At 39.5% G+C, this 15276-nt stretch overlaps 1 protein-coding gene across 2 annotated transcripts in view; it reads left to right on the forward strand.

Annotated features, from left to right (window-relative positions):
- Cwf19l2 (CWF19 like cell cycle control factor 2) overlaps positions 1 to 15276 on the forward strand; it is a 102523-nt gene that overhangs the window by 70123 nt on the left and 17124 nt on the right. For both annotated transcript variants that reach the window (XR_013052591.1, XM_006992011.4), the window contains exons 13-14: positions 11279 to 11491; positions 14250 to 14366. Coding sequence is in view for 1 of the 2 variants with exons in the window: in XM_006992011.4 (XP_006992073.1) it covers positions 11279 to 11491; positions 14250 to 14366 (330 nt within the window). In the remaining variant the exon portion in view is untranslated. The remainder of the gene's footprint in view (positions 1 to 11278; positions 11492 to 14249; positions 14367 to 15276) is intronic.

Below are 15276 nucleotides of genomic sequence, written 5' to 3' on the forward strand. Positions count from 1 at the left end.
TCTGATAGGATTCAAGATGTTATTTCAATTTTCTTGTATCTGTTGAAACTTTCTTTGTGGCTGAGTATGTGCTCAGTTTTGGACAAAGTTCCATGAGGTGCTGAGAAGATATTTTCTTTTGTGTTTGGGTGAAATGTTCTATAAATATTTTTAGGTTTATTTGTTCTATGACATCAGTTAGCTCCAACATTTCTCTGTTTACTTGACTGTCTGGATGACCTGTGTATTGCTATAAGTGGGATGTTGAAGATACCCATGATCACTGTGTGAGGGTCACTATGTAATTTAAGCTGTAGTAGTGTTTCCTTAATGAACTTGGGTGCCCTTGTGTTTGGTGCATAGATATTTAGAATTACAATATTCCCTTAGTGATTTTTTTTCTTTGAGTATGTAGTGTCCTGCCCTATCTCTTCTGATTAGTTTTGGTTTGAAATTTATTTGTCAGGTATTAAAATGGCTATTATGCTGACTTACTTCTGTGGTCCTTTTGCTTGGAATATCTATCTCTATCCTTTTACCCTGAGGTGATGTCTGTTTTTGATTTTAAGGTGGGTTTCTTGAATGTTGCATACAAATGGGTTATGTTTTCAAATCCAGTCTGTTAGTCTGTATTTGATTTGCTGATGTAAGATTATTTATTCCTTGTGTTTTCTTGGATGTGGTTAACCTTTTCAGGTTCAAGTTTTCCCTCTAGCTCCTTCTGTAGGCTGGATTTATAGCTAGAAACTGCTTAAATTTAGTTTTATTATAGAATATCTTTCTTTTCTCATCTATTCTAATAGAAAGTTTTGCTGGGTATAATAGTCTCAGCTATCTTCTATGATCTCTTAGAGTCTATTGAACATCTTTTCAAACTCTTCTATGTTTTAGAGTCTCCATTGAAAAATCAGGTGTAATTCTACTAGGTCAGAATTTATATGTTATTTGGTCTTTTTCTCTTGCAGTTTTTAATATTCTTTCTTTTTTCTGTACTTTTAGTGTTTTGATTATTATGTGCTGTGGGGAATCTCTTTCTGGTCTTGTGTATTTGGTGTCTATAAGCTTCTTGTACCTTAATAGACACCCTTTTCTTCAGGTTAGGGAAATTGTCTTCTATGATTTTGTTGAAAAGATTTTCTCTTTCTTTGACGTGGGTTTCTTCTCCTTTATCTATTCCTATTATTTATAGATTTGGTCTTTTCATAGTTCCCTGGATTCCTGAATGTTTTGTTCCTGTATTTTTTTTTTTTAGAGCTGTTGTTTCCTTTAACCAAGGTATCCATATCTTCTATCTTGTTTTGAGTGCCTCTCTTCCAACTCTTGTATTCTGTTGATAAGCTACCTCTGAAATCCTGTTTGAGTTCCTAAATTTTTCATTTCTAGTTTTTCCTTAGTTTGGGTTTTCGTGATTGATTCAATTTCTATTTTCATGTCTTGAACTGTTTTCTTTTTTTATTCCACTATTTCTGTTTTCATATAGTTCATTAATAGACTTATTTATGCTGTTTTTTTCATTTTTCTTTATTAAGAAATTTTCTACTCACTCCACATACTATCCACAACCCCCCCCCCGCCCGACCTCCCTCCCCATCCCTCAGCCCTCTTTCCAAAGCTACCCCGTAACCCCACATCCCCAAAATTGAGGTCTCCCATGGGGAGTCAGCAGAGCACAGCACACTGAACCTAGGCAGGTCCAAGCCCCTTCCCACTGCACCAAGACTGTGCAAGGTGTCACACCACAGGCACCGGATTCCAGAAGCATGCCCATAGACCAGGGACAGATCCCGATCCCCCTGCCTTGGTGCCCCCCAAACAGATTGAGCCAAACAACCATCTTCCATATCCAGAGGGCCTAGTCCAGTCCCATGGGGGCTCCACAGCCACCAGTCCACAGTTCATGGGCTTCCACTAGTATGGCCAGTCATCTCTGTGTGTCTTCCCATCATGATCTTGTCTCTTTAAGGACCTTGAACTATGTCAGAATAGCTATTTTGAAGTCCTCATCTTGTGCTTCAGCTGTGTTGCATTTGTCAGGGCCTATGAATGTAGGATTGCTAGTTTCTGGTGGAGACTTATTGTCCTGGCTGTTACTGATTGGGTTTTTACACTGGCCTCTAGTCATCTAGGTTTGGAATTCTACCACTGAGCTAAATCCCCAACCCCTTATAATGAATGCTGTGTACTGATATATGGCCTTGTCTTTGATTGGGTAGGTATATGTTCCCCTCTTTTTCTGAAGGGAATGTGGTAGCTGTGGGTTGCCTGGGAAAGAATGTTTTTGAGATCCTACCAGATATGGCCACTGGGGTTTCTGGGTATAATATGTTTTGGTATTGGGAGCTGACAAGCTTGAAGGGAGATGGGCTTAGAAGTAGGTGGGTTGGGGGTTTGCTGAGAGGTTCCACAAGTTGGAGGAAATCTGGGTGGGCCAAAAAGATCTGCATAGACCTTTAGGAATGGTGATAGAGTGGAAGGAGATGCTGCAGCAGGTGGTCTGATACAAAGCTGGGAATGAGACTGGGGGCTTGAAATTGGAGAACAGGAGGGAGAGTAAAGATCTCCTGCCTCATTAACTGCCCGTGTGGCAGGTGGGTTTCCAGGGAGAGTCTGACTTGGTCATTGGTGACTGAGACTGAGGGGTGGAGTGGTGAAAGAAGGTTGATTCCCTGGTTGATGTGGCCAGTGGGTGTCCAGGGTTTGCCTGCAGTAGTTGCTGGCTGAGATTTGATTATCATTTTGCCTTGAGAGCAGAGTCATAAGCTTGGATGCTTTTGTGGACATTGGGCTTCAGTTCATTTTCCTCTGTTGATAATCCTGTGAAGAGAAACCATGACCACAGAAACTCTTATAATGGAAAACATTTAGTGGGGATGGCTCATAGTTTCAAAAGTTTAGTCCATTATCATCATGGTGGAGAGCATGGTGGTCTGCAGGCAGACATGGTACTGGAGAAGGATCTGAAAGTTTTACACCAAGATCAGCAGCATCAGCAGAAAGTGGTCTTTTTCACTGGGTGTGGCTTGAGCATTTGAGACCTCAAAACCTGGCCCCAAGTGATACACTTCTTCCAACAAAGCCACACCTACTCCAAGACCACACCTCCTAATAGTGCCACACCCTATGAGCTTACAGGGGCCCTTTTTATTCCACTCCATCACCATAAGCTCATAACAATATCATCATGCCAAATTCATTTAGTCCAACTTCAAAAGACCCCATAGTCTGTAACAGTTTCAAACTTGTTTAAAAGTCCAAAGTCTTTTTTGAGACTCATGCAATCTCTTAACTTTAACCCCTGTAAAATCAAAAGGAAAAAAGATCACATACATCCAACATATAATAGCACAAGATATACATTACCATTCTAAAATGGAGGAAAGGGAGCACAGTGAGAAAATGCTGGACCAAAACAAAACTGAAAACTAGCTGGGCAAACTCTAAATTCTACATCTCCATGTCTGATGTCCAAACTTTCTTCAGAGCTCCATCTTTTTCATCTTTGTTGACTATAACTTCTTTCTCTTGGGCAGGTTCCACTCCCTGTTAGTAGCACTCCTGGGCAAATGTCCTGTCTGACACTCAACTGGTAGCTGGGTAGCGGCGTGTGGATTGTAGGGACAATGAAGAGGACAGATAAGAGTCAAGAGGACTGCCAGTCAATACTGGACAGTCCCTTGTTTATTTCACAGCCAGCTTATATACAGTTTTGAAGGACAGAGGTAGAACAATGCACACACAGGCATTCAACCACTATGTATCCTGCCTTGCGTCAAGGAGCAGGGAGTGTCATTTTCTATCTTGATGTACTTCCAGCTGGCATCAGCAGCTTGCATCTAGCTAGATAGTGTGTTCCTTCCTGTGGGCTAATCAGGACTTTCTCACAGCCCTGGAGCAAGCAAGTGTGAACTCTGTTGACTCAGAATAGACTTTAGAATCAAAGGGGGAAACTAAGTCAGTTGTGGGCTTCCACAGGGTCCCACAGCTCTGGCATCTCTTAACATCTTGGGGTCTCCAAGGCAGTCCATGCTTCACCTTCACAACTTCACACTCTCTAGGCCTTCATTCAGGTACATGCCTGATACATGCCTGGCCTCAGAGGCAGATTCCATAACTCCTTTCTTCTATCCTTGACTCATAAGCTAGAAACATGTGGCTGAAGGTGCCAAGTTATGCTTCGTCCTAGGGCTGGAACATGGCCCCAGTGTACAATTACATCTTCACCAGCTTTCTGTTTTCTATAGTTTCCTTCACTGCCTAAGCTTGTCTGTTTTGAAACTTGCTCTGCAGACCAGGCTGGCCTCAGGTTCAGAGATCTGCCTGCCTCTGCCTCTGGAGTGCTGGGATTAAAGGTGTGTACCACCATACCCCACCTCCAAGCTTTTTTTTTTTTTTTATTTTACAATACAATTCAGTTCTACATATCAGCCGTGGATTCCCTTGTTCTCCTCCCTTCCGCCCTCTCCTCTTTCCCTCAGCCCACTCCCCATTCCCACCTCCTCCAGGGCAAAGCCTTTCCCAGGACTGAGATCAACCTGGTAGACTCAGTCCAGGCAGGTCCAGTCCCTTCCTCCCAGGCCGAGCCAAGCGACCCTGCGTAAAGCCCCAGGTTTCAAACAGCCAACTCATGCAATGAGCACAGGACCTGGTCTCACTGCCTAGATGCCTCCCAAACAGATCAAGCCAATCAACTGCTTCACCCATTCAGAGGGCCTGATCCAGTTGGGGGCCCCTCAGCTATTGGTTCAAATCCAGCTACTCTGAACCTGCTAGAAGAGAAAGTAGGAAGCAGTCTTGAATGCATTGGCATAGGAGATCACTTCCTAAATATAACACCAGTAGCACAGACACTGAGAGAAACAATCAATCAATGGGACCTCTTGAAACTGAGAAGCTTTTGTAGAGCAAAGGATACAGTCAACAAGGCAAAGAAAGTGACAGCCTACAGAATGGGAAAAGGTCTTCACCAACCCCATATCTGACAGAGGACTGATATCCAGAATATATAAGGAACTCAAGAAATTAGACATCAAAACGACCAACAGTCCAATTAAGAAATATCACAAGAATGGTATCAAGGCCACATACTGATATTCTTCTCCTTTGAAACCTTTTGAGTCAGTACCTCACAGTTCAAATCACCTTTAGGACCACTGTCTATCATCCTCCTACTGGTATGCCCATTGAGCAGTGCTTAAAGTATTCTGCTGCTTTTTAACCCAAATTACCAAAGTTCAAATTCCTCCAGACAAAAACATGGTCAGGCCTATCACAGCAATACCTGAGTCCCTGGTACCAACTTCTGTTTTAGTTAGGGTTTCTGTTGCTGTGAAGAGACACAATGACCACTCAGAGGATGATAGGGTTGTAGCCATCTTAGAGAAGGGTCAGACAGGGAGCAGCAGGCCCTTGGACAAATTATTGTAAAAAAAAAAAAAAAAACAAAAAAAAACTTGCCCCTCTGCCCCTAGACCCAGACAATTCGGAGCTGCATAAAATCAAGTTCCAGACACTTCCTGCCATAACCTAAAGGATATGATATAACATAACTGGCATAATAAACAAAGTACCATCCTGTGGGTTTACTACTGTTGTAGATTGTATACCATAGCTGTCAGAGGGAATGAGTTTCCTGCAGATAAAAATGGAATGTCTAACTATCAGAGGAAATGTGTCTACTGGTAACATAGATGCAATAACATAAATTGCTAGAGGATATGGCAATTTTCTTGCAGCTGCAACTCTCCATTCTGTTTAAACCAAGCATCTCTAACCTGAAGTAAACACCAATCTTGAGGTTGTAACTATATAGAGTTGGAATTCCCCTAGACGCCCTGTTACAATATATCGCATGGGGGACCCCAGCTGGCAGGACCAGGGTATCCCATGAGTGCAGGGAAACATGGCAGGCAGATGCAGTGGCAGGCAGAGGTGTGTGGAGCAGTCACTCACACCAAGCACTGCATCCACATGGAGAGAGTTTATTATAATAGAGAGATGAAGAGAAAGATGGGAAAGAGGGAGACAGAAGGGAGGGAAAGCGAAGGTGTACACACCTTATGGGAATGGAGGGGGGGGTGCGTGGGAGAGAGAGAGAGGAAGAGGAGGGGTTTTTCCTTAAAATGAGGCTTTCATGCTTGGATACAGGGTGGTCCCTTGGAGACATCAGACCTTTGGGTGCAACAACCAAGGCAACTCTCATAAAGGAAACTATTTAACTGAGGTTGGCTTCTAGTTTCAGAGATTTAGTCCATTATTGTCTTGGCAGGACACATGACAGCTTGCATACAGACATGGTGCTGGAGAAGGAGCTGAGAGTTCTATGTCCAGATCAGCAGATAGCAGAAGTGAATGTCACACTAGAACTGGCTTGAACATTTAAGATCTCCAAGCCAGCTCTTAGCGATGTGTTTCCTCCAACAAAGCCACACCTACTCCAATAAGGCCACACTTCCTAATAGAGTCACCACCTGTACACTTATGGAGGTCATTTTTATTTAAACTACATGCTTCTTGTAAGAATTGTCAGAGCCAGCCAACTAGGGTAGCTGAGTTGGGCATGAGGCTGAGGAAAAAACAGAGACAGAAGAATAGACAGAGACAGAAAATCAGTGTTGGGAGGGCTTCTGGTCAATACCAAGCAAGCCCTGAGTTTATTTCACAGCCAGATTGTACACAAACTGAAAGGCAAAAGTAGAACAAAGCACAACACAGGCAGTCTAGCCTGTCCTTGAATCAAGCAACAGGCTTTTTCATGATCTCAAACATGTGCCACCTGGTGACATCAGCACCCTGCTTAGAATTGAACATTAGCTAGATAACATTCTTTCCCACAAGCTAATCAGGACTTTCTCCCAGCCCCTATACTTTTCCTAGGAACTTTATCAGAGCTTTCTCATAGCTTCTGAAGAGACTAGAGAAAGCAAGCTTTGAACTCTTTTGGGTCAGAGTAGACATCAGATTCAAACTGAGTCCCTGTGGGAAACTGAGTCACTGTGGGCTCCCACAAAGAATTTGAAAGTTTTAGGTATTTTTTTAGATTTATTACTTTTATGCAGTGTTTTGCCTACATGGATGTAGTGTGCCTCATGCCTACAGAGGTCACAGGAAGGTATAGCATACCCTAGAATGTGAGGTACAGATGGTTGTGAGCTACAGTGTGGATTCTGGAATCAGAACCTATGGTTCCAACCTATGTCCAAGAGCAGCCAATGCTCTTAAGCTCAGAACCACATATCCAGCCCCAGGGTTTAGAGTTTATGCTTATATTTTTGTTTAATTTTGAATTCATTTTTGTGTATGGTGTAAGATAAAATTCCAAATTTATTTGTTTTACATTTCAATATTGGGCTCCTAAAAACAATTTTTCAAAAATATTGCATCTAAAATTTTGGAATTCGTTTTCCCCTCCTTTTTGTTAACATTTGCAATTGACATACAGAGTAATGGGTTTCATTATGGCATTTTTCATACAGATATGTCATTATACTTTGTGTTCATTCTCTTCCCATACTGCCTTCTCCTATGCCCCTGTTGCTTTGTACTGCTCTCTGGTTCCTTTTCTCTCCTCAGATAGCTGTACTTTCTACTTTATTACATGTGTTCCATATGTTCCTCTCCCTTAAGAGACATTTCTCCCCTCTCTGGTCTCCTTTTAGTCTTATGACTTACACACACACACACACACACACACACACACACACACACACACACACTTTTTTTTTTTTTTTTTTGGTTTTTCAAGACAGGGTTTCTCTGTGTAGTTTTGGTGCCTTTCCTGGAACTCACTTGGTAGCCCAGGCTGGCCTCGAACTCACAGAGATCCGCCTGCCTCTGCCTCCCAAGTGCTGGGATTAAAGGCGTGCGCCACCACCGCCCGGCTACACACACACTTTTAAATCTAAGTGCTCTTTATAAGAGAAAACAATCAGTGTCTTTCTGACTCTTGCTTATTGCATTTAACATGATCTTCAGTTGTATTTACTTTCTTGTAAATGTCATGATTTCATTTTTCTTCACAGCTGTATAAAATTCCATTGATAAAACCATTTATTTAAAACTATCATTTTCACACTGAATAATTTTGGTACTGTTATCCGAAATCATTTGGCCATGTATACATGTATTTGATTGACCATGTATGTGTGTTTTAATTTCTGGGCTCCATATTCTGCCCCATTGGTCTGTGTGTATGTGTTTGTGCCATTACTGCATTTTTTAATTGCTGTAGTTCATAGCAAGTTTTAACATCAACAAATGTAAGATCTCCATACCTGCACTTTTGCATTTCAGGATTACTTTAGCTGTTTGTGTCCATTGAGAATCCATGGGATTTGTAGGATGGTAATTTGTTGTTGGTTGTTTTTTTGTTTGTTTGTGTTGACACAGAGCCTCAATGTGTATCCTAGTCTGGGAGTCCTTAAGCTGTGAGTTCTTCTGTCTATTATCAGAACAAAGCAGATTTCATTTTTCATGTGTTCTGCTTTTACCGAAATGTCATTGACCTTTTAATAAAGACTTCATTGTATTTGTATGGTACCTTGTGTAGTGTGAAAATCTTTCTTTTAATTTTTGTACTCAATTTTGCACGTTTTTCTGATATTTGCCATATAGAGGTTCTCCAAGTTCTAAGATGTATGGTGTACTGTTTTAAATTGTAATGTAGTTGTCTTCCTTTAATGTTTTGTCTAAACTATATTTTCCTACCGTTTTCCTTTTTTAACTACACTTCTCTAATACTTCAGTGGCTTTTCCTTCTTAAGTATAAGATATTTTATAATTGTTAATACTCACTTAAATGTTGTTTATTGATGCCAAATATGGCAGTATTATAGGCATAAAGTTGTAGAAGAAGCATATATGACTGAAAAGAATATTTTCAAGCACACCCAAAGATAATAGGAAGAAGTCCAGATTCGATGTGTAGGAGGAGGGCATTGTAAATGCTGTTCTCAGATAAATGGAACCATGTTTCAGTTCTGTTGGTGAATAATCCTCACTTGCTAGTCTATGACAGAATCAGTTCAAAAACCAGAAATAAATGAGAGAAAATTGGCAGCATGTACTTAACTTTTATAAGGCACGGAAATACTGTCTTTCATATACAGAAAATAAGTATCTTATTTAATAATATATGAACGGTGCACTATATTTAATAGGGACATGATTTTATATATGGAAACATGTAGTCTATTGTTTTAGTATACTGTAGATAAAACAAACCCCCACTAAGTCTCTACTCCTTTTAGTAAAATAACTTCATACTGTTTGGTTTATTTATTCTAGAAGAAATTTCATTTTCTTCTAACTCTTCTGTTTTGTAAAATATATTTATAGTATGTTGATGATATACTTTAGAGATTGGGTTCTTGAGGGGAAGAATCTCATATATATGCCAGGCACCCTTTAGCTCAGTTGTTAGACAAATGTGGCTACATGTTTTGGTCCACACCTATAATCTCAGTAATTAGAAGGCTCAGACAAGAGGATCAGGAGTTCAAGAACAGCTTGAGCTACACAGTGAGACTCTTACAAAAACAAGAAAAATGTGTTCCTTGTTGTCTTGGAACTTGGCAGTGATTCCAAAGACATTTCTGATTACATTCTAGAGTCTTTAAAGTGATTGAGAATTCTTAATAGCCCAGAATGTCATCTGTCTTGGTGAACATTCTGCACATTTGGAAAACCATTCACTCTCTTGCCAAATGAGACTTCTGTTAGTGTTAATTAGATCATATTGGTTCATAGCCTGTTAAAGTCTCCATTGTGTCTCCTGATTCTTTACTTATCCCAGCAATTATAAAGTGATGTTTAAATCTCTTAGTTGTGTATTATATTTCTCCTGCAGTACCATTGAATTTTTGCATTGTGTATTTTGAAATTCTGTTACTAGGCACATGAATTTTAGGAATTTTGTGTTTTGAAGTGGCTTTTTTCTTTTTCTTTTAGAGACTGGTTCTCACCATGTAACCCAGGCTGACTTGAAACTCACTGTGTTGGTCAGGTTATCCTTGAACTCAGAGATCCACCTGCCTCTGCTTTCCATGAGCTAGAATTAAAGCATTAGTGACCAGCATTTTTTATCTTTTATAATCTTTAATTAGAAATATCCTTTTACTTACTATTCCGTCTTTAACTTGTTTCTAAAATTCTTCCCAAATCCAAGTATCTTGTTATTGCCTTATATTTGGTGATTTTTCAAGTAATTTTTTGGGGGTGGTGGTGGGGAGAGGCTAGTAGATTGAGTAGAAACTAATTTAGGAAAAGGAAAAACAAGCCAATGAATACTTAACACTGTAGTCATTATGAGATTGATGGTAATATTTCTGAGGGGCTTGAATATGGGAGGAAATTTCTTTCTGGGGGTAACAACTGAATCTAAACAGTTGAAACATAAAAAATGGAGAGTATTCATCAGAGAGCATGTGCAAGTTGAAAAGCAGCAGTGCCTTGGAAGGCTAATGATTGCTAGAATATAGAGAGTGAATAGGTGTGGCCAGATGTGTTAGGAGAGGTTATTGATGCTAGATTATGAAACGCTTTGTTATGAGAACTGGTGCTTTACAATATGAGTCTTTACCTTGTACCAGCATGTGTTGTAAGTAAGAAGACAGATAATATTGTGATCATTGTAAAAAAAAAAAAAGGAATTGAGAGAGTACAGAAATACTTCATAGCTAGCTCAAGGTGAAAGTTAGGAGATAGAATTTTACTGTGGTTATTTTGGCAGCTTCTAATTGCTACGTGTGTGTGTGTGTGTGTGTTTGTGTGTGTGTGTGTGTGCGCGCGCGCATTTTCTAGGCTATAGCAGAGTTTGTATTTGGCCTTGTACATAATATAGTGCTCTTTAGGGATTTTATATAAGGACATAAAATTTGTGTTTTGTGTCTGTCCAAATGTTGGGAAAAGGTTAGAGAAGTAGAGAACAAGCAGAGCAATAATGAATTTTTATATATTGTTTATGCTGAGTTTTCAAGTAGCTTAACCTGCATTTTTGTTTCCTTTCAGCTTAAATGAACATAATGGTTTCCATATCATAGTAGTAGAAAAGTAATTAAATGGTGTGAATTAGTAAAGATTCATTGACTTTAGCTGTGATAATGTTTTTGGTGGCCTCAGTAATGATAGATGGATTAGTTTTGTTTTGTTTTTTTTTTTTTAACCTCAAGCTTAATTCTCATCATTAAAAAAAAATTGCAGGTTGTATCATATTGCTTACAGATAGGACTTTAGGATGCCATTTTATTCAATGAAATATTAACTACCACCTCTGTCTTCTGCTATTATTGTTTTGATTTTTCAGTTCATGGGAAAACCAGATGGAGACCATTATACTCTGGATGACATGTTTGTCTCCAAAGCAGCTGAAAAAGAACATCTTGGTGAAAAGGAAGAGAGCCAGAGGAGGAAAGCAATTGCAGAGCACCAGAGTCTTGCCACACAGATGGCCAAGTGTCTGTACTGTTTTGACAGCTCTCAGTTCCCCAAGCACCTTATTGTTGCCATCGGTGTGAAGGTAAGAAATAAAGCATTCATGCAAGGTAAAGGTCAGTTCGTATATACAGATTTTTCTAGCTCTTCAGATTTTTAGAAAATTTTTAAAAGTTTTTACTTACTCTAATTTTTCAAATGTTTTTGTTCTCTAAGTTACCATAGTTCTTCGGGTTTTTTGATAGACCATATATCAGTGTTTCATTGTTTTCACCCCATGTTGTAGGTGACTCTGTTCTGTTGAGAATCAAATTCTGGCTAATCTAATGATTGAATTGAACTCAGCGTTAAAATCTCCCCTCAGAGTCTTAGTCTAAAGCAGCTTTCATTTCTTTACTTACTTCCTCATAGACTATATTTGATTTCTCATAGACTGTGTCAGAGTTTGAAAACCTATTGAAGTTACTTTGTCTTGTTGATTAGGTTTTCCCCTAAGTATTTCAGCTTCAGGAATGCAGAAATAACCTTTGCTCACCATTGTATTCCAAGCATCTTATCTTCATAGTGTGTCAGAGTCAGTTATTCAATAAATTTGTGTTGATGACTATATTACATTGTGCAATTAGTTTGTGGATGTGATAGGTGTAACACTAATCTGAAAAGGTCTTATAATAAAAAACCCAGAGCCCTATATTGGGGGGGGGGTGCTGAAACATCAGAGAAGGAGAACAGCTGCTAGCTTACCTCTGCACAATCCTCAGCCTAATCTTTAGAGAGTAAGTTCCTGTGTCCTCATGCCTTAAAAACATTTCTGGGATCCTGCCATATTACTTCTTGGAATTAACGGCATGTGTCACCACTGCCTGGTTCTGTTTCTCTCATGTAGCCCAGTGTAGCCTTGAACTCACAGAGATCCAGACGAATCTCTGCCTTCCGAGTGATAGTATTAAATAAAGGTCTGTGCTACCACTGCCTGACCTCTATGTCTAATTTAGTGGCTGGTGCTCGCTTCAGCAGCACATATACTAATTTAGTGGCTGGCTCTGTCCTCTGATCCCCAGGTAAGCTTTATTGGGGTACACAGTTTATCACCACAGATAGGTGCCAAATTCTGATTGTTGTGGAAAAGTAAAGAGTCAGGTAGATTTAAAAAAAAAATTTAAAGATGTATTCATTTAAAGGTTTTTTTTGGGGGGGGGTGGTAATTGAGTTTTGAATCTAGGGCTCTGTGGGGCGTTTACCCACCACCCCCACAGCTTCCCAGAGTTTTCTTGAGTGCGAGCAGCAGGAAATATTAGATAGAAGGATTTATAGCGGAGAATCTTGCGGAGATAAACAGATAGAAAATAAAGGATAGCCTCGAGAGGGCCTGGAACCTATTCCAACGGGCCCCGACTGTCTCTGGTCCAGGGTTTTTATAGAGACGCCAAGGGGTGGAGCAAAAGACCTCCTCCCCCAGCACAGCCAAGTGCAGGCCATCTCAGACACCTGCACTCAGGCCCGTGGTCCTGATCATCCTCTATTCGGACCTGCTGGGTAAAGCCACGAGGAACCCCGGAACGGGCTCCCACAGGGCTCCACCTAGGCAAGTGCTCTAGCACTTCTGAAGCTTTGTTCTGTTGACAAGTAATAAACAAATTAAACATATCTTGGTTCAGAAGGATATTGTCATAAAGTGAGGGACAAAATCATGGAAAGTGTTATTTTGAAAATATGTATTAGAAGTTCTCTCTGAGGCAGCAGTGAATGAAAAGCCTTGACTGGGAACAAAAAAAAAGAAGGAGGAGGAGGAGGAGGAGGAGGAGGAGGAGGGAGGAGGAGGAAAGAGGAAGAAGGAAGAAGAAAGAAGAAAGAAGAAAGAAAAGAAACAAATCTGGAGTGGCTCTCCTTTAATCCCAGCCCTCTGAAGGCTGAGACAAACAGATCTCAGCTGGAGGCCAGCATGGTCTACAGAAAGTTCCAGGACTGCCAGGAGCACACAGAAAATCCCTGTTTAAAAATAAAAAGACTGGAATGGATTAAGTGAGAATGGGTGGCTGAGGCTAAATGAAAAAGTTCTGGTTTCAAGAATTAATAGTTTGGGAAACATTCATATTGTCTTTCTTATCATTCATATACATATGAGTACTTCATTGTATGTAATAGAAAAGTAGCTATGGTTTATAGGTGATTCGTATATGTAAATAAATAGAATCTAACCAGAGAGGTAAAGCTATCCTGGACTCATTTTCTTTCCCTTAGCTAGGTTAATTCAGTTTTTTCCCATAACAAGAGAAATTGCCTGATTGTTCCACATAATTTAGACTGTCAACAAAAGAAAACAGCTTTCCTCACAAAGGAACAAAGATGGTTTATTCTCAAAGAAAACAATACAGTTTTTGAAAAATAAATCAAGAACCAAGTTACCCTGATTTGCAGCACTTCAGACTCCACAACAGCTGGATCTCTGGTTAGTCTATTAGCTTTAAACAGCACAAGGTGCAGTTCTTCCAGGAACTTCCATTCATAAGATTTACATTTTGTCTTTTTATTTTTCAAAAACTGTATTGTTTTCAGATAAAATGTCCCTTAGATAAAAGATCAAGTGACATTTGTTCTTGTGCTTTCTTGGGAATCTGTTTTTAATGTCTATCAATGAAAACTGAGACTTATGTTCTAAATTACAGTTTATTAGAAGCCATTTCCACGATATTTTAAATGTAAATAGCATCTTTGAGAATATTAAAATAAGACTAGTTCTTACAAGCAAGTCTGCCTTTTTCAATACTTCTGATTTCACTACTGTAGTCTTCTCTGTTATAGCCATGACTAAATAACACATCACCATTGGAATTTGCCCCTAGGTTTATTTATGTTTACCCAACTTCCAATCTCTTACTGAGGGCCACTGCCTCATAGTCCCTCTGCAGCACCTTCAAGCAGCTACCATGTTGGATGAAGATATCTGGGAGGAGATTCAGGTCAGTACTGTCATGCTCATTGTCTGCAAAGTTCATGAAGAGGTTTTGCAAATTATTATGATAAATTCAAACTGGTTTGATACCTTTACTTGACAGTTTGTAGGTGTCTATAGATTGTCATCTCTCACTACTTTTATTTCCTCACATTCTCCTTGTTTTGAAATCTTTTGTTTACTAAGTAAACTGACAAAGTAATTACTTTAAAAATTAATTAGGTTTCTAATTAGTGCTTTTTGCATCTTACGTTCATCATTCTTATTAAATTATAGCAAAAAAAAGTTTCTAAGAATGAAAATATGTGGAGTCAGAGATTTATAGGCAGCAGTTACTGTTTGCCCTCTGGCTGTGGTGATTGTGCTGCCAAACTAGCTTCTATTTCTTCTTGGTTCCCTTGATAGCATACTCTGGCTTTGAAGTCAGTTATATGAGTCAGTTACATGGTTTTATGGCTGATTCCTTGAAAGATTGAAAGGCACAGCATGGGTTAAATTGTTGCTGAATTATTTCAAGACCTCATAATGACCAAGAAAGAAAGCATTTTAAGTGCTTTCAGCTGAGTAGAGGTTTCAGAGGACTCAAGTTAGAAACTATAGATAAGACTTCAAAAGAGATGACAGTATATACTAGTTTTTGCAGAATGTGGAAAACGATGCCAAAAGACAGATTTGCCTGCATTTTATGAAATGCAGTCTCTTATGCCTTTACTTTTTCTAAGTTTGATACTCCCAGAGTTTATGGGTCAATTATGTTGTTGTGTCAAAGGCCAAGCATAATTAGCAACACAGAGAAGTTATTTTTGATGTGAAAAAATTTTTTGGAAGTGCTAGTAACACTAGGTAATTTAAGGTGGAAAGTATGGAAATCTGACCTTCAGGATTATTACAGGACTTTTCTGAGGTGCATTTAAAAA

Source organism: Peromyscus maniculatus, chromosome 7 (assembly GCF_049852395.1).
Source record: "Peromyscus maniculatus bairdii isolate BWxNUB_F1_BW_parent chromosome 7, HU_Pman_BW_mat_3.1, whole genome shotgun sequence".
Lineage (NCBI taxonomy): Eukaryota > Metazoa > Chordata > Mammalia > Rodentia > Cricetidae > Peromyscus > Peromyscus maniculatus.